Consider the following 23883-nt stretch of genomic DNA (forward strand, 5'->3'; position numbering starts at 1 on the left):
ATTGCTATGTACCCTTTTTCCACTTAACGTATATTTTAGAGATTGTTCTTTAAAAACACAAGTATAGAGTTTTCTCATTCTTTTTGAAAACTGCCAATAATTTCATTGATGCTCTTAATTTGACAAAACAAAAACATTTTGGAACTTCCATTATTTTGCTATTACCAATAATGAGATGAATATATTATGACTATTACATATCCCACAAGTATATGCATATGAATGACAGATATATTCTTAGAAGTGGCACTCCAAGATCATATGGTATGTGCATTTTAAATTTTGACTTATCACACCAAGTTGCCCTTTGGAGAGGTTATATTGATTTATATTGTCATAAGTAATACATGACAGTGCCTATTTCCTCACAACTTCACTGACATAAAAGGCTTTTGAAAACTGGTTTAGCAAATATTGAATAAATGCAAAACACTGCCTCTTAAATATGGATAAGATATAAAGAAGAAAGCTTCAATGAACACCCATGTACCAAGAAGCAGTTTAAGTGAAGAACATAAAATTATCACTGAAAGTCCCTTTGTGCTTCTCCCTGATTGTATCTCCATTCCTGTTCCTCCAGAGGAGAAGATACCTGGAATTTTTGTGTTTGTCATTCTCTTCCATTTCCTGATGGTTTTACCATGTTTGTATCCCTAAAAAATGTACTGTTTAGTCAAGCATATCTCTGAACTTTATAACACTGGAATTAAGATGACTGTATTCTTTTGCTTTTTCAATCAAGATTATCTATATTGTTGCATGAAGCTGTATCCATTAAATTCTTTTTTCTATTATACGAATATATCATAATTTATACATTCAAATAGCAATGGCATTTAAGCTGTTTCCTGCTTTTTATTATTAATATTATGAACAACATTGCACAGAATGCCATGTATGGTATACATCTGCAAAAGGTTCCCAATGTTAACAACCTAGAACCAAACTTCTAAGCCATAGGATATGTGCACTTTCTACTTCATTAAACAATGCCAAATGTTTTTCAAAAGGAGTTATACCAATCTATACACTTGCCAGCAGTGAATGACTATTCCTATTGTTTTACTTCTTCACCAACACTTGATATTTGACAGACTTTTTAATGTTTAACAATCTGGTATAAAAATCTATTGTGGTTTTACTTTGCATTTCCTTGAAAATTAATGACATTGAGGCAAATGTTCACATGTTTATTAGTCATTTGGGTTTATTATTGTGTGATATGCCCATTCAAGTCTTTTGCTTATTTCTCTAGTTATTTTGGGGTCCCCAAGACCACTCTCATGTTTAAAAATTCACTAGAAAGACTTACAAGACTTAGCAAGTAAGTCTTGTAAGATTTATTACAGTGACACAGTAAGGGCATAGCTGAATCACAAGGGACAAAGACAGAGAGGGAGTCTCAAGGAACCTATATAGAGGCTTCCTTACGCTCTCTCCCTCCTATCAGGGATCACACAGAATACATTCTTCTTCCAGCAACAAAAATGTAGCACCATGTATGTGATGTATCTTTAGTTTTCTTTTCTTTCTTTTTTTTTTTTTTGAACTTCTTTCCAATCTTGAAGAACAAATGTTATGTGATGTTTCTGGCCAGAGAAGCCCATTGAAAATCCAAGGATTTTATTTGGGACTTGTCACACAGGCACTCTCTGCCTGGCATGTACAAAAATTCAAGAACTCAAGAAGGAAAGCAAGTGTTCAGCATAAACCACTTCGGTTGTTTACAAGCACAGTAAACTAGCCTCAGCAGTTAGGGATCCATGGGAACATTTCTGCAATCCAAGTTTCAAGGCAACAGCCAAGGGCAAACATTGCTAGCAGGACTTAGTTTCTAAGGATAGCAGTCTTAGGCTTTCTATGATAATCTTTTACTGCACATTTTTTCTTTAATTCCAGACACTAATGTCTTCTTCAGTAATTACGACTCGAAATATTTTCTACCACTTTGTGGTTTTGTCTTTTCTTTCTCTTTATGGTATCTGTTTATGAATAAGAAGTTCTTATCTTTCAGGTGAATTAAACTTTTTTCCTTATACTTAATGATTTTGTCAAAATAATCTGTTAATTTTCTCAAAGTTTCAGTTTAGCCTTTTATATTTAAGTTTCTTGATCCATCTAGAATTCATTTTTCATATGATGTCAGACAAAGTACAACTTATTTTCCTACATAAATAAGCAATTGAGCCCTGTTCCCTTTATTGAAACCTCTTTCTCCCCAACTAGTCTGCAGTGCCAGCTGTATACTAAATCAAATCTCCACACGTACAGAGATTTGTTTCTTGGCTCCTTCATCTGTTCATTTGGTCAATTTGCCTAAGAGTATACTATTACACTATTTTAAATAAAATATTTTCATATAAAATGTATTTTATTAAACAATTACTGATAATTGTTAAGACCTCTCAAAACATACGTACCTTTTAGCTTCTCTTTGGGAAAATGTGGGCTCTTTGTGGGTGTTTGTTCTTCTCTATATACATTTTAAAACTATCTTGCCAAGTATTTTCTCTTTCACATACAGTTGAATTTTTATTGAAAATAGATAAGATATAAAGACAGGTTGTAGAGAACTAACATCTTAACAATACTGACCCTAACAATCTATAAACATGGTATCTCCATATTTATTTATGTCTTCTTTAATGTCTCTCAAAAAGATTTATATTTTTTCCATAAAGGAACATATACTATCACGGGATTTTGTGGTGTCACTTTGTCAGGTGGAAACTTCTGTGGCCAGTGGTGCCTTTGCCTGAGTTTTGCTTGGACCCACTGGGCTCGTTCCATCCACTTGGACTGGCAGGCTGTGCTCAGCTTGTGCTACTGGCCTGGATGCCATGCTGGCCAAGGGAGAGCCAGGCATGGAGTGGCAAGGGGTTATGAGTGAGTGTGGGGTCTGGTCACCATGCACAGCCAGGCATACTGGCTGTGGCACAGCAGGCAGGTCCAGGTGCTCACACGGCGCTGGCTCCCTGCAAGGCTGTGGTTGGACCACGTGTGTTGCAAGCAGCTTCCATGGCTGGCACCAGGGAACATGGTTGTGCACGGAAACTTGGAGATGTCAGGAACTGCAGAGCCCCAAAGAGAGTGTTACAGCCCTGGCTCAGAAAGTTCCTAGGTCTGGGATCCCCAAAGGGCTGCAGCTCCTCTCTCCTTCTGTCTTCTTTCCTTGCCACCCGCATTGTGGCAGGCAAGGGGTTGTTTCAGCCCTGTTTGTTATAGCTGTTTTAGCTCTGCCATTTGGCAGGTCCCAAATTCTTGTCCTGCATCCAGAAATAAGGTACACGGACAAGTGGAGGGTGAGCAAGCTGAAGAGATTTATCCAGCTATAGAACACCTAAGGAGACCCACAGTGGGTACTTCCTCTCCACAGGCAGGGTGTCCCGATGAGTGTTCAGCACTCAGCTGAGAGGAGACCCTAGGGTGGATAGCTTCTCCCCTCAGGTGGGGTGTCCCTATGAGTGTTCAGCCCTCAGCAGAGAGAAGACCCTGGGGTGGGTAGTTGCTCTCTGCAGCTGGCCATCCATCATCTGCTCAAGTCTGGCTGAGTCCAGGGTTGTTATGGTCCTCAGAGGGAAGAAGTGCACATCCATTGGTCCATGGGCGGCCATGGGTGGGCCCAGAAAAAGCACCACAAGTTCCCACTCAGGTCCACGGGACTGGCAGCCCGTCTCCCAGGCTTCAGTCCCTCAACGGCTTGAAGGCAGGGCTTCACCAGGGACCTGCCCCCTTCTGCCCAGGAACCTGTCTGACTCCTGTCGCTCTTCATGGTACCCAGGCTATTTGTGCCAAGAAGCGCCTGCAGGCCAGCGCTGAGCTGCCCTCAGCCCCCCTTCAGACTCTCTCCCTCGCCTGTTGGTGTCCAAAGTCCACAGGGGGTCAAGGCAGCAGGGGGCTGGAGTGTCAGTGCTGCCTCAAGTGTGCACACACCCAGCCGGGGTCCAACAGCACCTGGGCTTGGCCCCGACCTCCCTCCAAGATCAGAGTGGGTACAGGGAGGAGGGAGGGGTCAGGCAGTGGGAATAGACATTTCTGAGCCTGCAGCTGCACCTGGGAGAGCAGGGCTCTTGTCTGCTTCCAGCCCCCAAGAGCACTGGGAAGCCCAGGTCTGCAGCACCAACTTGGGCAGCTGCAGCTGTGCCCGGGAAGGTGGGGCTCCTGTCTGCTCCTGGCCCCTATAGGCTCTGTGAAGTGACAGCCCCAGCAACACCTCCCCCACTGCAGCCGGCATCGTGGTAGTGCCCATTCCACACAGGCCGCCACTGCCATCAATACCTGATTTGATTCTATAAAGTACTCATTTTGCCTGTTCTATATCTTATAAAAGCTATACATGGTATGATGCTATACATGTTTGTTTTATACACTATATATTTCATGTACAAAAATTTAACCTCCCATCTCAATTAGAAAACAAAGAACCATATACCTGAGGGCACTTGCGTATCTTTTTATAAATCCTCTACAACTACCAATGAGACTTAAATAGAGGATATACTCAGTATAGTTTTGCTTAAAAAAAAAAAAATTCCTATCAAAAATGCCCACTAGGATGGCCTTACAAATGACAATTTAAAAAGCAGGTAGTAAATAAGAATTACACATAGGAGCAATTGCTAAATTTGAATCCCAGTTCCTAGAAATAAAAGGAATAAGAACAGTTTTAGACGAGAGATGGAGTGAAATTTTGCCATACTTATTACATATGTGCATGCCCCTTCTTCATTTATTGTCAGATTTACTCATGAGCACCCACAATCTAGATTTTAAAACCAGTTAGATTAAATTATGTCCTCTTACAATGATGATTATAATCAAAATATATTTAAATATATGTTTCATCTATGTAATGTATATTAAGTAGACATTCAAATATTATTTCTGTTTTTCTTCCTATCTTTTCTACAACCTCCTCAAACTATCAATGCTAGTACTTATTTACTTTCAAAATACAAGTCAATTAAGTCAGGGATTATGACTTAAATTCAAATGGGTAAATTTGGTTTTTAACTCCTTTTTCTTTTTAATAGAATGATGATGTGATACCAGTATCTTCTTATGATTTGCTTGTGTATTTCTGTCATACACAAATTCGTATTGTGTTATTTTACCCTAAGATGATGATATTGCTCTTCTAAATGAATGTGTGATACCTCTAGAAACAGCTGAAGTCTAGTGGAAGCAGCACTATACTAGATGTTATAATACCTGTGTTCTAATTTCAGTTCTACCACATATTCTATATGTGATTTAGGTTTCTTCATCTGTAAAACTGGAATATTACTGCCTACCTCATAAAGCTGTAATAAATGTTAGTGAATCTATAAAGACATTTAATAAGAATGAAAAATTTAATACAAATGCAATGGTGTACTTTTATCATCACCACAATATATCCAGAAGTCAGTGTTCATCTTTATTCCTGATTTCCAGCACATCTAACTGAAAAATGATAATAATGAAAAATCAAGCAAAACTATAGGTACACTGTTATATCAAAAACTTCTGACAGGACAGAGATAAACTTTGTTTCAAATATTTTAGTTTCCCTTTTAATCATAGGAAAACTATTAAAAAATAATAAGCCCTAGAATTATTTAATGTAGGTCATCTTTTTTCAACAACCTTCTCTTCCGTATCATAGCATTTTAACACTCAAAGACAATTACCAGAACTTTGCTGTGAGTAAGACTGATGAGGTAAATAAAGTGGCTTTCATCATCTGTTTGATGTTTTAACAAGGTATTAAGCTACTGGCCAACTGAAATGAATGCCTGATTTCCAACTCTTTACAGTATTTTGAAACAGATGGTAACATTTTACTTTGTTGTTCCTTAATATTTGTCTTTTGAATCAACTGCAAGCTTCTTCTGGTGTAAATATTTTCTTTCATGCCTTAGCTGTTTGATCACTTTATTTTTCCTGGCTAATGTTTCACATTTTGCTCTTTGATATTTTCTGGTAAGACTCTTTGGGTCTAAGACTTCAAAGCAAGCCAGACCAAATGGTAACACAAGACCAATTCTATCCAAGCATTTTAAATTCAAGTGTAGCTCTTACTTGATATGCTTTAAGAAAAATCACCTCCTTTCTTCGATTCATCACTGAAACCTAAAGTACCTTTAAATAAAAATAAAAAACTTAAAAGTAATTTTTAAGTTTTTGGATTTCTTTCTTACACAAATTGATTTAGACAAAAGCAGTAGCAGCAATCATTTGTACTACAGCTACTTAAAAGTCACCTTGAAAGGCATTTATCATACATGACAAAGGAGCTAGAGCCTCACTAAAAACTTACATTCAAATATAAGTTGAATAAAAAAACCCCTTTCATATTCGAAAGGGCTTTTTTGAACAAATAAGGAATTGTAGACTGTCTCTGCAAAATACCATTTTCATGCTTATGAAACAAGAATTGGTTTTTGCCTATAAGTTTTCAACACACAAAACTGTAAGACTATGAATTTATGTACCTTAATAAGTAGCCCATCAGAACAGAAAATTCTCTCACTAAACAATGAGCTTCTTGAGGAGAGAAGACTATCTTATTTATTTTTGTAAAACAAACAGGCAGAAGAGAAATTGCTCAATAAATGTTTCCTCACTGAATAAAGTTTAAGTTTATTATCTATGTCTTAATAATAAGACATAGCCATAAACTTAACGAAAAGTTTAGTTAAGAAACCTATAATTTGAGTTATAAAGAAAAAAGGGCAAGTTATATATGAGGCTGGCTTTTAAAAAAATTATATTAAGTATTTAAGTAACATTCTGTTTGAAAAACACACTCTATGACTTCATATCACAATTCTCAGTAACGGTGTGATAAAACTTATTTTAGGAAGCCCAAAGAGGAAAACACAAATGGATACTATCAAAAACAGCCACACTACAATTGAAAAAATATGATTAAGGTCTCTAGGTTAGATAATAATACTGCATCAAGTTTAGTTTCCTTGTTTTGACAACTGTTCTGAGGTCATGTAGAAAAACAAAGTCCTTCTTTTAGAAAATACAAATGGAAGTACTTAGAGGTAAAGTGTTATTACATAACATTAATTACTTTTAAGTGATTATAAAAAACAATCATTATACACATACACACATATATGCTTAGAAAACAGAGAAAAAGCAAATGTACTGAAATGTTAACATTTGGAGAAACTGATGAAGATACGTATAGAGGAATTCTTTATACTATTTTTGTAACTATTTTATCTAAAACAATCTCAACTTAATCTTCAAAAAAGAAAATAATTCTGAAAATGTCTAAAAGCAGCCACACAAATATAACACAAAAATCTGTATCAAAAACATCTACTTGAGGCCAGGCGCAGTGGCTCCAGCCTGTAATCCCAGCACTTTGGGAGGCCGAGACGGGCAGATCACCAGGTCAGGAGATTGAGACCATCCTGGCTAACACGGTGAAACCCCATCTCTACTAAAAAAATACAAAAAAACTAGCCAGGCGAAGTGGCGGGCGCCTGTAGTCCCAGCTACTCGGGAGGCTGAGGCAAGAGAATGGCGTAAACCTGGGAGGTGGAGCTTGCAGCGAGCTGAGATCTGGCCACTGCACTCCGGCCTGGGCGACAGAGTGAGACTCCGTCTCAAAAAGAAAAAAAAAAAAACATCTACTTGAATATGCACGAAACGACCTTCCATTTCTTTTGTGGAGGGCAACATACATCTGCAATTCCATAACAGAAGTGATTAAATAAACCTTTCTGAACTTAAACATAGACTTTCAGGTATGGAATTTATCTCTACCTCTAATATCCACAATGACTCAACTTGAGTCTTAATATATAATTATATCTTAGAGAAAAGGGAATTAAACATAAAACATTAAATTGAAAATAATGTGAGTGATGTTTTTCAGTCTCTTGATGCACACACATTATCATTAATTGAGAATCTAGTCATCCTTCTTGCCTTGAATTGATTTGATTCTGAATGACATACAGATAATTAGGAAATATCATAATGTAAAGGATGTCAATACTGCTAGCCTCTCTGTCAATTCAATGAATGATCAACATCAAGGATCTATAGGATGCTGGGAAAAACTCATTGTCTACTCATTTTAAAAGTATATGGAAAATTGAGATGCATTAATTTTTAAAAAGCTGTTTTCATGTCAAAAAGGAATATCAAATATAATTAACAAAATATACAAGTTACCAAAGATTACAAAATTTAAAAAGAAACTCAAAATAGAGGAAAACATATCCTTACCCTATTGGGAAATCAACATCATCACCATGAGCTGTCATGTGATAAAGTCCAAATTTAGCCAATTTAATATGTCCCTACAATAGTAAAGAGAAAAAACACTATCAAATATTTTATTATAATGGGCAAGGAAAATTATTATACATTTTATACCTAAAGAAACCATTATATAACAATATTTTATCAAAATACCACTATAGAAGATTTAAAAAAAACACAATTTTATAAAAAACTATCTGCCAATAGTCTGCTTTAGACTCATTAAATATGTATATATGCATATGTACACATATATATCTCAAAATGACAAATGACATGTTTCTTTAATATTTTTGCTGTTACATTGTCTAGTTATTTCGCAAAACAAAGAGGCAAAAATGTTCTCATCTGTCTTGAAACTTTGGTTAGAATGGTTTATGGTAAGTTTCACAGAGCGAATTTTTCTTCATGGAGTTGCAAGTCCATTTATATTTATAATTTAACTGTGAAATAGGAAAACTTAACTTGAAAATATCAGTTCAAAACTCATCAAGATTTTGGTGAATCTGCTAGATTTCCAATGATTTTTTATATTGTTTGAGAACAAAAATAACTATCATAAGTATAAGGCTCTTAATAAATGATAAATATAATTTCATATCTTTTAAGTTTTTTTCCCTTTTAATCTATAAGGCTTTAAAATATTAAGTTGATCTTAAAATTGGTTTGTCTTCTCACGAACATTATTTCCAAGCATTATAAAATATTTATATTTAAAAACAGCTTAGATTGATATGGCAATGATTCTTTACTGCCATAAATCTAAAATTAATGAGTACACTTTTCTGTGTTTGTGTTTGTGTGTTTGTTTTTTAGAGACAGGGTCTCACTCTATCACCCAGGCTGGAGTGCAGTGGTGTGATCATAGCTCACTGCAGCCTCAAACTCCTGGGCTCAAGCAATGTTCTCATCTCAGCCTCCCAAGTATTGATTTGGGAAAAGAACCAGAGAACAAGGATAATCCTACTAATACAGTAAATGATGTCCATGAAAAAATTTCCTCCAATATGTTTTTATATATTTTATGAAAAGGAATAAAATTACAATTATTCCTGAAAATATACAACCTTGATACCATAATTCTCTCTGAAGAGTTTACAAGCTTCTTCTTAATGCCCCATAAGATTTCCAGTAGAGAAACAGCACTTCAATAGTAAAAGGAGGTAGGTATGAACAGCTGGTAAATAAGGAGATAAATAGAAGAGGAAAGAAGGCAGAAGAAAAACAGAGAAAACACAGTGCAGCTGGTTTATACGAATAACATTCTAGCAAAAAGAGCCATTTTCTTAAAAACGAAAATAAATTAAGAGGAGGAGTATACTGGGAAGCCACAAGGCTTTAGAAATAAGAGTAAAATGAAAAAACCATAAAGTTAGAAAATGAGTCTTGTGGGGAAAATAATCCATGTGAAAGATATACAGATTAAATAATTTAAGGATTCTTTTTTCAAAAACCACAATCACTTTCATATAGTCTTTTCATTATGAATATTCTTAAAACATATTCTGATTCTATTGTTCTTCTGATTGAGTAGCCCTGATCCCAGTTGCTTCCAATTTCAAACGATATACAAATATTTATTACATGATTTAACAATTACCTTTCGGTCCAACAGGATATTATGAGGAGACAATGCCCTGTGTACTATATCATGTTTGTTCATATACTGCAAGCCCTGAAGAACCTCAAATGCTATGCACAAAACCGTTGAAGAGCTACAAAGAAAACAAAAAGTCAAAGTTCAATTACAAAGCAAATAAATAACTTGTTTTAACAAGTGAAATGTGACCTACTGAAAATATTCAAAAAGTTTTATTTTTTATTGCTCCTCTTTTATTCTGAGAAAATAGAACCTATATATTTTCTAAAATATCTACTTCTACATATTTTAGATTTTCTGATTATAACAGAATTGATCTGACAAAGATCCTACAGTTTCCTAAAGGCTACTGTAATAGCAGTATTTGGTCCTTCCAGGAAAAGGCTTTAATTTTGATGGCGAGTGCAACTAACCTATAGCAGGTTGGCTTTGCCAAATTACCAGGTTAAGTTTCAGGTATATGGCAGAACTAAGTCACTAACAACTATTTTGCTCAATACAAAATACCTAAGCCCCTGAAAAAAAGTAGTAACAATATATTTTATGGTATACAACACTAGCTTATTCTCCATATTCAACCTATAAAGCAATCTCTGGTCATTTATGATTTAGCAAACATTTCTCTTTAATTCTTATCCTATTATGTACAGATCATCCTTCACACATACATCCTCCAGTTTTTCCCTCCTCTCTCTCACCATCCATCTCCCTAATGTTTTTTCCAATTTGCAAGTCTATTCATGTAAATTACCAGGAAACAGGCACTGTATTTGGTTAAATACTGCTACTTGGCAGTTGTATTTGGAACACGTTTTAATTTTTATCATTACATCTTTATAAAGTATGGATTGTTCATTTGCGGACATTGGTGTCTGCATTAAAACTTTTTCCTGTCAACATTTCTTTTCTTTTTGAAAAGTTCAAATCTCAGAAGAGTATGACAAATGTAATACTCACATAGAAATTAACCTAGCTTTATTAATTATCCTCTAATGTTTTAATCAAAAATTGTTCATATGGAAAATTTCCTCATACCTACAATATTAACATTTTGGTATAGATTTTCCATTCTATCCATTTTTTAAATTTTTCTAAAATTAAATTCGTGTTTGCAGATAGCCACTAAACATAATTTTTAAAACCAATAGTAGAGCTAAAATGGAATCATAAAAAATATTCAATCCACAAACAGGCAGAATAAAAGGAAAAAAGAACAGAACAAATAGAAAATGACTAACAGATTTTAATCCAGATATAGCAATAGTTATATTAAGTACAAATGGTCTCAACTCACCAATTAAGTCATAAGGATTGTCAGATTTGATAAGAATTTAAACTCAGCTATACTCAGTCTATGAGAAACCTACACTAAATAAAAGACATAGGTTAAAAGTTAAAAAATGGACTAACAGATTGCCATGGGCTTGGGTGGGGGGCAGGTGGACTACAAAAGAGTATGAGAAAATTTTGTGGCATGAGGGAACTGTTCTATCCTTGATTTTGATGACGGTTACATAACTTTGTTTATCAAACTCATTAAAGTTTACACTAAACAGGGTAAACATTAAGGTATTATACCTTAATAAACCTGACTTTAAAAAATACTAAATTAATAAAATTTTTACAAAAATAATTGTTGCAACCTGATTCTCTTTCCTAAATTAAAACCAAAAGAAATAACCAGAGACCAAAGCTAAAATTTGCCTCTATGATCCTAGTTTGACTTTCCAGAGGGAATCAGCAGTTTTTGTTTTCAATCCTTCAGGTGATTAGATTTTTACTTACTTACTAACTCTTCACTATGCAAGAGGATATAGTTGACGTATTTTCACAACTTTTCTATTTTCTTCCTCAACTCCTTTTTATTAGTTACATTGTTTTACATTATCAAATTTTATTTTACATTATCAAATAATCATCAGCAGTTAGTTTTCGATTTTTCTGGTGGTAAGACTTTTACTTAATATAAGTAACTCTTCACTCTGCAAGAGGATACAGTTGACATATTTCACAACTTCTCCATTTTTCTTCCCCAATTCCTTATCTGCATTCGTTATATTGTTTTTAGACTATCAAATTATAAGTGGGATAAAGGAAACCTACACTCCTTGCTGGAAGGTGAAACAAATAAGTAAATAGATAACGTGATGTGTAGTGATTAAATGAAGAAAAAAATAAAGTAGGGAAGACAGATAATGTGTTCAGGGAAGGCCTCACTGAGAAGGTGACACTTACATAGAAATCTAAAAGAAGTGAAAAAGGCAGGTAGGTCTCTAGAAAATGTATGATTCAGGCAGAGGTCACAGCAAGCAACTCCTGAACTGGTATAAAGTCAGCAGCTCACAAAAGTGTATTCAGTGCATGCAGTAGAATGAGCAAAGAATAAAGTGACAGGAGATAAGCTCAGAGAGGTAGCTACGAGTCAGATGACTCAGATGACGAAAGGCCCTTTAGGCCACTGTAAGACCTTTGGGCTTTTACTCTGAGAAACATGGGAAGTGACTGGCACATTGCCACATGATAATAATGATTAATAAATATTTACTGTAGAACTAAGCACAGAAGGAAATACAAACCTAGGCCACTTAAACCCTAGCTGTCAAGAGAAAATGTCTCAGTCATCAAGATTTAATAGATACCATAATTTTATAACTCTATTTATGAACATTATCATCAGCTAGTATAATTTTTATATATCATACTATTTTTAAATTTCTTTTTTGTTTAGCTACAAGACATCTTGAGAAATTGTTTCATACAGGGAGCATGAGTAGGATATTTTCATGCACAGCGCATCTGAAAATATCTTATTCTTGCCTTTAAACTTGGAAAGAATTACTCCATTGTCTTACAGCATTCTTTATTAATGGCGAGAAGGCTACTATCAGTCTGATTCCAACTTTGTTGTAGACATCCTGTTACTCTTTCCTGGGAAGTATTGAGGATTATTTTTACTTTATCCCTAGAGTTATAAAATTTCAGCCCAATATGTCTAATGTGGGTATGTTTGTGCCAGTCAGCATTAAGCATGCCCTTTTAATTTACAGACTCACATGTTCCATTAACACAGAAACATTAACAAGGAAAATTCGATTTGTTACATCTTTCACTATTTACTTTTTTTTTCTCTAAGTTGGAACTCTTAGTAGGCAGATGATAACTGGAACTATTTTTTTTTAATTTAATTTTTTGAGTACATAGTAAGTATGTATATTTATGAGGTACATGAGTTTGGATACAGGCATGAAATGAGTAATAATCACAGCATGTAAAATGGGGTGTCCCTCCCCTCAAGTATTTATCCTTTGGGTTATAAAAAATTCAATTGTACTTTCAGTTATTTTAAGATGTACAATTATTATTGACTACAGTCATCCTGTTGTATTAACTTTCTGTTTTAAGAGCATAGTCTTAGTCCTATCTATTATATAACTTAATTCCAGTAGAGAGAGATCCAAAGAGAGAGAGAGAGACAGAGAGAGAGAGAGAGAGAAATCTAAACCATTAATTTCCAGGATTTCTATTATGTCCCCTAGCTGCTCCTTGTCGATAGATACTGTTCTTTGGTTATGGATATATCATTCCTTTGAGTCTCTCTGAGAAGAATTAGACCTCTTTTAATTCTGGAAAAAAGAGTATTATCTTCATTTCCTCTGTGGTGAGTACCCCCTCTCCACTCCATCTCCAGGCTCTGTTTTTCTTGAACTTTTTTTTTTTTTTTTTTTTTTTGCCTCAAACACCTGGTAATCCAGTCCCTGGTTGTCAGTCATATTTTGAAGTAAAGGAGTAACCTGATATTACCCATAATGTGTGTAAAAAAGAAGCAATGAGGGTTATTGGGTTACTATTTATAAAGAATGCTATTTAAATTGACTGTAAACTATTCCTTTTTATCAAATAATTTATCCCATATTAAAGTGCCATATCACTGAGTCTTAAACAAATAGGGAATGTGTGAAACAAGCATAATTCAGGATAAACAGAGTTTTCATAAACATCTTCAAGAAATCAACTGTATAAATGGCAATATCCCAAACTTAAAAAAAATTATTTGTAACTTATCAAGAGTTATAGAGGCAAGGATTTTCTGTAAAAGCACAATTACATTGATAAATATGTGCATATGAAAGAAAACAAAATCTTCCCCCTTAAAAACAGAGAAACATTCCCTGAGATTAGCAAAATGTAAACCTAGTTTTATGAACTCATTTGGCTCTACAAGTCAATTTTAGAGTAGCTTCTCTTGTTCTTGTCTGTTTCTCACACAATTCACAAAAAACTGGTGCCATATGCAGCTGTGACACTAGAGGACCTCAGCTGCATACTACTTCAATATAGATGCCTTTCTCATGAAATTAAAGCCAAACCTTTAAAGTGATTTTCCCACTGAACAAGTTCTAAAACTACTGAACACATAGACTGCATTTTCTACTCTCTATACTGTGCTTTTGTTAATTGTGAGATATTAGACGTTAGATTTACATGTCGAAAAGCACATTCATGTTAAAAATGAGCTGAACATGCATACCAAAATAATTTTTTAAAATTCAAACATATAAATGACATACCCTTTCGTAGCTATTACTTGAGAGTACATGTCAATTACAATCTGATTTGCTTCTCTGCCCTTTTATACTCTCAGAATTCAATTTTTTAATTTGTTCTAAAATGTAAGGTATAAAGAACAAAAAATGTTATTTTATATCATGAGAAGAATAAATCAGTATTTGCAGAATTTTGTGTACTTACTAGCTTTTTAAGTTATATTCTTTAATACTACCAATAACTTGGGTCATGAAATTTTTTAAGTAGCTAATGCAACAGCAAAGTGAAACTATCATATGTCTAGTAGTAGTTAACATGTTACAGTTTAATTGAACATGGACACTAAAAGAAGATTTAGGATTAAGAGAATTGGATTCACACAGTTAAATAAACAAGATACTGACAGGGGACAACAGGACTTTATCCTACACAATTCCCAAGGGAGAATCTTGTTTAATACACAAACCCATCAGTAACCAAGAAAATGTAAAATTATACTTCAAATCAAAAAATATTCTACTCCTTTTGACATTTTTCAGTAACTACTGTTACTTCAGGGCCTGGGTGGCTAGCGTTTACTTTCTCATCATTGTCCTGAACAACTGGACATTAAGAATCCCTAGTGATTATAAATACAGATAAGACCAAAGGTAGCTTTCAAAATAATATAATTGATAACTCCCAATAAAGCAAGATGACATTTGATGACATTTGCATTTATATTCAAACATAACAATGACTGGCTATTTGTTTGTTACTGAATTTCTGGGCCCACAATTACCAAGAAGAACTGATCTGCACTATCAACAAGCCTACAGTATACTTAGAAGGACAGATTTACAAACTGATAATTATAAGCAATTAACTAAGTAGATAAGAATTATTCATTCTTTCCTTTGTCTTCAAAGAAAAACACAACATAAAAATTTATTTACAACATTGGTGAGACCAAAAGAGACCTACAAAAGTCATAAATCTTGGGAAAGTAAGCTTAAAATCTAGAAGAGAAAAACACTATCATCACCACCACCACCACCATCAACAAAAAAGATGCTGACAGTTTCTAGGTTTGAGTCAACTTGGTTGTATTTGGATTTTCAACAGGGCTTAATAAATCTTCAGATCTATCAGTTGGTATAATCCCAGGTATATTTTTTATCCCTTTCCAGATATCTTTCAAAGGCAATTTACTGTTTATGATTAAATCATCCATAAATAATCTGTAGCTGTTGGTTAAAACATACTGAGGCCAAGATCATGGATTTAATTCTTATGCAGAATGGAAGACTTCATATGTTCACAGCCACAGGCTTTCATCTAACCCCAGCCAATACTCCCAAATACAGATAGTCTGTCACAATGAGACACTGCTTAACCTATATTTACTTAAAACAGCCAAATTTTTAACTACTATCTCCTATACTTCTCTGTTCCTCATTCCTGAGGACCCATTCTTTAAGCTCATCAAGACCTTGGGGTCCCTGTTTTCTAAGGCTCATCTATTACCCCAGCCAATCAGCCCCTTTTTGACATCCTTCTTTATTCAGACAGATATGGTTTGTCATTTCAATAATTTTTTGCAAAGATCCTTAATGGCTTCTCATTCAATGGCTCTCCCTTGTGGTAGAAATGAACTCCCTTTCTTGATTTCTGACAGTACACAGCTGGAGGGTTTCTTGATTTTATGGTAATTATTTCTATATAGGCTCGTCTTTCCCACTGTATCTTGAGTATGTATTAGCTTATTCAACTATGATTCCCTCTATCTATCAGTGCCTGTAATGTGCATGTTCAATAAGTATGTATTTAAAAAAGGTGTTAAAATACATGTATAAAATAATATCACACAATGGTACAACAGGGAAACATAATTAAATTCTCTACCACTAATAGAATCACATCTCCTGAGAGAATGTAAAATCTTTTAGTCAGTCAAGAAAACACAAATTGCTCAAGTTCACCCAATGGCTATCCACAAAAAAATATTCATTTGCTGAAAATACAACTCTCCTAGTCTTTTATTTACTGAAAGAAACAGGAATAAATTAGGATATACTGGGTAACAGGATAATCTTGTTAATATCTGTCTAAAACTGTAAATTAGACTAAATTGTTGAGAGAGATTACTACTGGCCTCAATCCATCAGCTCGTTTAGGTATCTGCAACATTTCCAAGAAGAGAGGTTACTTGAACTGCAAGAAATAGAGACCAGGAAAGAGAATGAGAGGTCAAGGTTGCTGAGATAGATTTGGAAGTCATTCATGTATAAGTGATAACTAAAACCACACATGCTATTTCCTCAGATCCATGATCCATGATATTTCTAAGGGCCACTCCACAAGCCAAAACACCCATACTGTCAGCTAACCAAGAGAGGAAACACATTTCTGCATTCTATGAGTTCAAGATGTTCTTTCACCTTATAAAACCTGATCATTCCCACAGAAATTTTCCTTTTGGTCTAAAACATTCCTTACTTGGTATCAGCCTGAGGTAAAAATGTTAAGAGAGAGGAAATACAGATGAAATATATTAATGGTTAGCTACTGTGTAATTTAAGAAATGGAGAAGAAAAATAAAATGCTTACTAATGATTAATGCTCAGATAATATTACAAGTGTATAATTCTGTGTTATCTTCAAAGAAACTTTTCTTTATAACTTGACAAAAGAGCTCAACTAGTATATAACTTTTAAAGACTCACTAGTTTATAATTCCAGAATTTGGGGAGGGTGTTTCCAATGATGAGCTGGTGTCTTTGAGGCTTTTGACACTTATCACTTACTAAATTTTGATGTTTTATAAAAAATACCACAATATTTAACAGAGCAAAAAGGATGAAAAATACAAGTTTCTGGAATTGAAAAAAGGAAATAACACATTTCAGTACTGGGCATCCATGTTTTAGCCTGAAAGGACACCTATCCATGCTAAATTTAAGAATGTATTTGCCTCAGATTCAGATGTTTTGAAATGGAAATTGCATTGATAAACTGCTACCTAAAGATTAGTAAGTCTAAAAAAAGTAATCAGTCCATCTGACTTTCAGTTGTGAGACTAGCCATATTTTACAATTTAGTTTTAACTCCAAAATAATCAAAATAGAATGCTGTAAGTCTGGAATGTATCTAATTCTCAATAGGATACAATAAATTGGGATATTAACTTTCCAACTTGAATACTAGATAACTTTTTTTCTCAGCAGAAAATTAACTTGGTAAGATCAAATACATACGGAAAACATAGTCTAGCGGTTTGAGGTTCAGACATAAAGCCAGGAGGCTCTGTCACTGATTTGTTATGCTTAGACAGTGTTCCAACTTCACCCTGCTTCCATCTGCAAATTTATAAAGTAAAAAATGTAACACCAAACAGAAGCTAAATGGAGATCAATGAGCTATCGGCCCTGCACAGAATCTTCATCATCTTAAAAGCACAACAAAATAAACAAAAAGTCCAAGTCTTCCTCAAAAATCCCAGGGTTTTTCTAAAACTATACAATATATTTTGTTACACCATATATATATATCCTATAAATTAACAAAAATTGCAAATTGAGCTCTCCAACTATTCTCCTGACATAACTGAATCAGAAGAACATTTTTCTAACTGCTCTGTGAGAATAAAATCACCATTTGATATACAGGTCTGGAGGATCTCAAGGTTGGCTGCGTATTTCTGCCCCATTAATGTTTTCTTCTCCCAAGCATTTTTTTCCTATCCTTGCACAGAAACTTCAAAACCTCTTTTGTCATCATAGTCACTAATTCTGGCTGTGCAAACACACTAGGTAATACATCCAACTCCCCATACCCTGGTAGCATTGGGGATGTTGGAAGACTGCAACTTTTCTCTAAGACAGAACTTATCATGGCATATAATGGGTCAAATCTGTACCCTGTATCATTACAAAGTTGTTTTTAAAATTAAAATTAATGTATATATTGCCATGTGAAAAAAGGAGAGGCAAATTTCTATTACTGTTCAGAATTTTGATTTGAGACCAATTCACATTTTTAAGTGGGCCAATATTTTAGATGACTAATTTATCACCCTACACATCTCAAATAATGAATGGGAGAGGGCCTGAATAATATGGATTGCTTATTACAGTGTCTGCAAGACAGCATATTGTAAACAAAAGTTTCAGCAAATTGAAATGTTCAGTTAAATAAGTATTGGTCTCTCTTAAGTAACTTAAGACCAGTATGATTGCTGAAAAAACCCTATTTACCATGTCCCTTGTATTTGTCAGCAGTTGGGGTGACACAGTGATTATATTTAGATCAGAGAATCCAAAAATAGCGAAATTTTATTCTTAACTACTTCTTCTAGACTCCGTAAGCTTCCCATGATTCATAAATAGGAAGGCAGACAAAGCAAAATAATACTTTAATAGCCAAAGCTTTGTCTCCAAATTTTAATGTAGAACTCTGAGTTCTGCTTACCTATAGAAATAAATACATTTTCCTAAACCAGATCATCTTGAATTAATTAGTTCTGTCTATTTCACCTAACCTTGAACTAGAATTTCAGTTCTCAATACTATGATATAAGGAAGATCATACCAATTATAGCAAGCTTCACAAAAGAGAGTAAGAAAAAGCTCTTATCCATATAATCCCATAATGACCCAAGAATACTGTGTAAAAATTGAAGAACAGTTATCTTTTACCAATTCACAAAAAATATAATATTAATAAATACGGATTCTTAATTTTAGGTTCTCCTATGTGTGTTGTTTTCTTGTGCAATATCCGCAATCACTTATTTCAACCAGAATTTATAAGATGGTAGCTAATTTAGCTCAAATACTTTAAAACTTCTTAAGAATGGTGGTTCACACCAGTAATCCCAGCACTTTGGGAGGCCAAGGCGGACGGATCACCTGAGGTCAAGAGTTCCAGACCTGATTGACCAACATGGCAAAGCCCATCTCTACTAAAAATACAAAAATTAACCATGTATGGTGGTGGGCATCTGTAATCCGAGCTACTTGGGAGGCTGAGGCAGGAGAATTCCTTGAACCCAGGAGGCAGAGGTTGCAGTGAGCTGATATCGCCCCACTGCACTCCAATCTGGGCGACAGAGCAAGACTTTGTCTAAAAAAAAAAACAAAAAAAAAAACCTGTTCTTAAGTTGTATAAGTCAGTATCTCATATTCTACAAAGAGCATATTGATTTCTAGGTCTCCCACCACTGGAAGAATTTTAAGAACCTTTCACCAAAAGGAATGGTAAAGAATCACCTTAAGGACTCGTTAATATAGATATTGCTGGGTTCTACTCCCTGCAATTCTGATATAGCATCTAAGATGAGTCCCACAAATTTATATTTCTAATAAGTTCCCAGGTGATAATGATGATGAACCACACTTTGAGAACCACTGTCCTAGAAGGTGAATATAAATGAACCTGTTTCACTTTCAGATATACAGGAAGGTATAGTATAGAACAAAGATAATAGATTTCAGATTTAAATAGAACAAAGTTTAAAGCCCTGGGCTTTTTCTAATTGTTATCTAACTCCTAAGTACCTTTCTTAATCTTTAAAATGAGGTAATAATAACCACTATTACAACTATGTGGTAAAGTTTAAATATAACATGCTTAAAGAGCCTGGCATAAAGTAGGTACTCAAATATTGGTTTCTTTCTGTGCTACATACATTTCTTTTTTTTTTAATTAATTAATTTATTTATTTTTAATTTTTTTTAATTTTTTATTTTTTTATTATACTTTAAGTTCTAGGGTGCATGTGCATAACGTGCAGGTTTGTTACATATGTATACTTGTGCCATGTTGGTGTGCTGCACCCATCAACTCGTCAGCACCCATCAACTCGTCATTTACATCAGGTATAACTCCCAATGCAATCCCTCACCCCTCCCCCCTCCCCGTGATAGGCCCCTAGGCCCCGGTGTGTGATGTTCCCCTTCCGAGTCCAAGTGATCTCATTGTTCAGTTCCCACCTATGAGTGAGAACATGTAGTGTTTGGTTTTCTGTTCTTGCGATAGTTTGCTGAGAATGATGGTTTCCAGCTGCATCCATGTCCCTACAAAGGACACAAACTCATCCTTTTTTATGGCTGCATAGTATTCCATGGTGTACATGTGCCACATTTTCTTAATCCAGTCTGTCACTGATGGACATCTGGGTTGATTCCAAGTCTTTGCTATTGTGAATAGTGCCGCAATGAACATACGTGTGCGTGTGTCTTTATAGCAGCATGATTTATAATCCTTTGGGTATACACCCAGTAATGGGATGGCTGGGTCATATGGTACTTCTAGTTCTAGATCCTTGAGGAATCGCCATACTGTTTTCCACAATGGTTGAACTAGTTTACAATCCCACTAACAGTGTAAAAGTGTTCCTATTTCTCCACATCCTCTCCAGCACCTGTTGTTTCCTGACTTTTTAATGATTGCCATTCTAACTAGTGTGAGATGGTATCTCATTGTGGTTTTGATTTGCATTTCTTTGATGGCCAGTGATGATGAGTATTTTTTCATGTATCTGTTGGCTGTATGAATGTCCTCTTTTGAGAAATGTCTGTTCATATCCTTTGCCCACTTTTTGATGGCGTTGTTTGTTTTTTTCTTGTAAATTTGTTTGAGTTCTTTGTAGGTTCTGGATATTAGCCCTTTGATGAGTAGACTGCAAAAATTTTCTCCCATTCTGTGGGTTGCCTGTTCACTCTGATGGTAGTTTCTTTTGCTGTGCAGAAACTCTTTAGTTTAATTAGATCCCATTTGTCAATTATGGCTTTTGTTGCCGTTGCTTTTGGTGTTTTAGACATGAAGTCCTTGCCCATGCCTATGTCCTGAATGGTATTACCTAGGTTTTCTTCTAGGGTTTTATGGTATTAGGTCTAACATTTAAGTCTCTAATCCATCTTGAATTAATTTTTGTATAAGGAGTAAGGAAAGGATCCAGTTTTAGCTTTCTACTTATGGCTAGCCAATTTTCCCAGCACCATTTATTAAATAGGGAATCCTTTCCCCATTTCTTGTTTTTCTCAGGTTTATCAAAGATCAGATGACTGTAGATGTGTGGTATTATTTCTGAGGACTCTGTTCTGTTCCATTGGTCTATATCTCTGTTTTGGTACCAGTACCATGCTGTTTTGGTTACTGTAGCCTTGTAGTATAGTTTGAAGTCAGGTAGCGTGAGACCTCCAGCTTTGTTCTTTTGACTTAGGATAGTCTTGGAGATGCGGGCTCTTTTTTGGTTCCATATGAACTTTAAAGCAGGTTTTTCCAATTCTGTGAAAAAACTCATTGGTAGCTTGATGGGGATGGCATTCAATCTATAAATTACCTTGGGCAGTATGGCCATTTTCACGATATTGATTCTTCCTAGCCATAAACATGGTATGTTCTTCCATTTGTTTATGTCCTCTTTTATCTCACTGAGCAGCGGTTTGTAGTTCTCCTTGAAGAGGTCCTTTACATCCCTTGTAAGTTGGATTCCTAGGTATTTGATTCTCTTTGAAGCAATTGTGAATGGAAGTTCATTCATAATTTGGCTCTCTGTTTGTCTGTTACTGGTGTATAAGAATGCTTGTGATTTTTGCACATTAATTTTGTATCCTGAGACTTTGCTGAAGTTGCTTATCTGCTTAAGGAGATTTTGGGCTGAGACAATGGGGTTTTCTAATATACAATCATGTCATCTGCAAAGAGGGACAATTTGACTTCTTCTTTTCCTAACTGAATACCCTTTATTTCTTTCTCTTGCCTGATTGCCCTAGCCAGCACTTCCAACACTATGTTGAATAGGAGTGGTGAGAGAGGGCATCCCTGTCTTGTGCCAGTTTTCAAAGGGAATTTTTCCAGTTTTTGCCCATTCAATATGATATTGGCTGTGGGTTTGTCATAAATAGCTCTTATGATTTTGAGATACATTCCATCAATACCAAATTTATTGAGCGTTTTTAGCATGAAGGGCTGTTGACTTTTGTCAAAGGCCTTTTCTGCATCTATTGAGATAATTATGTGGTTTTTGTCTTTGGTTCTGTTTATATGCTGGATTACGTTTATTGATTTGCGTATGTTGAACCAGCCTTGCATCCCAGGGATGAAGCCCACTTGATCATGGTGGATAAGCTTTTTGATGTGCTACTGGATCCGGTTTGCCCGTATTTTATTGAGGATTTTTGCATCAATGTTCATCAGGGATATTGGTCTAAAATTCTCTTTTTTTGTTGTGTCTCTGCCAGGCTTTGATATCAGGATGATGTTGGCCTCATAAAATAAGTTAGGGAGGATTCCCTCTTTTTCTATTGATTGGAATAGTTTCAGAAGGAATGGTACCAACTACTCCTTGTACCTCTGGTAGAATTCAGCTGTGAATCCATCTGGTCCTGGACTTTTTTTGGTTGGTAGGCTATTAATTATTGCCTCAATTTCAGAGCCTGCTACTGGTCTATTCAGGGATTCAGCTTCTTCCTGGTTTAGTCTTGGAAGAGTGTAAGTGTCCAGGAAATTATCCATTTCTTCTAGATTTTCTAGTTTATTTGCATAGAGGTGTTTATAGTATTCTCTGATGGTAGTTTGTATTTCTGTGGGGTCAGTGGTGATATCCCCTTTATCATTCTTTATTTTGTCTGTTTGATTCTTCTCTCTTTTCTTCTTTATTAGTCTTGCTAGTGGTCTGTCAATTTTGTTGATCTTTTCAAAAAACCAACTCCTGGATTCATTGATTTTTTGGAGGGTTTTTTGTGTCTCTATCTCTTTCAGTTCTGCTCTGATCTTAGTTATTTCTTGTCTTCTGCTAGCTTTTGAATGTGTTTGCTCTTGCTTCTCTAGTTCTTTCAATTGTGATGTTAGAGTGTCAATTTTAGATTTTTCCTGCTTTCTCTTGTGGGCATTTAGTGCTATAAATTTCCCTCTACACACTGCTTTAAATGTGTCCCAGAGATTCTGGTATGTTGTATCTTTGTTCTCATTATTTTCAAAGAACATCTTTATTTCTGCCTTCATTTCGTTGTGTACCCAGTAGTCATTCAGGAGCAGGTTATTCAGTTTCCATGTAGTTGAGCGGTTTTGATTGAGTTTCTTAGTTCTGAGTTCTAGTTTGATTGCACTGTGGTCTGAGAGACAGTTTGTTATAATTTCTGTTCTTGTACATTTGCTGAGGAGTGCTTTACTTCCAACTGTGTGGTCAATTTTGGAATAAGTGTGATGTGGTGCTGAGAAGAATGTATATTCTGTTGATTTGGGGTGGAGAGTTCTGTAGATGTCTATTAGGTCTGCTTGCTGCAGAGATGAGTTCAATTCCTGGATATCCTTGTTAACTTTCTGTCTCGTTGATCTGTCTAATGTTGAGAGTGGGGTGTTGAAGTCTCCCATTATTATTGTATGGGAGTCTAAGTCTCTTTGTAAGTCTCTAAGGACTTGCTTTATGAATCTGGGTGCTCCTGTATTGGGTGCATATATATTTAGGATAGTTAGCTCTT

General features: G+C 35.1%; 1 protein-coding gene across 12 annotated transcripts in view; it reads right to left on the reverse strand.

Moving 5' to 3' along the window:
* TBCK (TBC1 domain containing kinase) overlaps positions 1 to 23883 on the reverse strand; it is a 235999-nt gene that overhangs the window by 172787 nt on the left and 39329 nt on the right. For all 12 annotated transcript variants that reach the window (XM_078002052.1, XM_015138914.3, XM_078002045.1 and 9 more), the window contains 2 exons: positions 9875 to 9989; positions 8239 to 8312 (listed from right to left, as the gene is read on the reverse strand). In XM_078002052.1, the coding sequence (XP_077858178.1) occupies positions 8239 to 8312; positions 9875 to 9937 (137 nt within the window). In that variant the 5' untranslated portion in view covers positions 9938 to 9989. The remainder of the gene's footprint in view (positions 1 to 8238; positions 8313 to 9874; positions 9990 to 23883) is intronic.

Source organism: Macaca mulatta, chromosome 5 (assembly GCF_049350105.2).
Source record: "Macaca mulatta isolate MMU2019108-1 chromosome 5, T2T-MMU8v2.0, whole genome shotgun sequence".
In the NCBI taxonomy this organism is placed as follows: Eukaryota; Metazoa; Chordata; class Mammalia; order Primates; family Cercopithecidae; genus Macaca; species Macaca mulatta.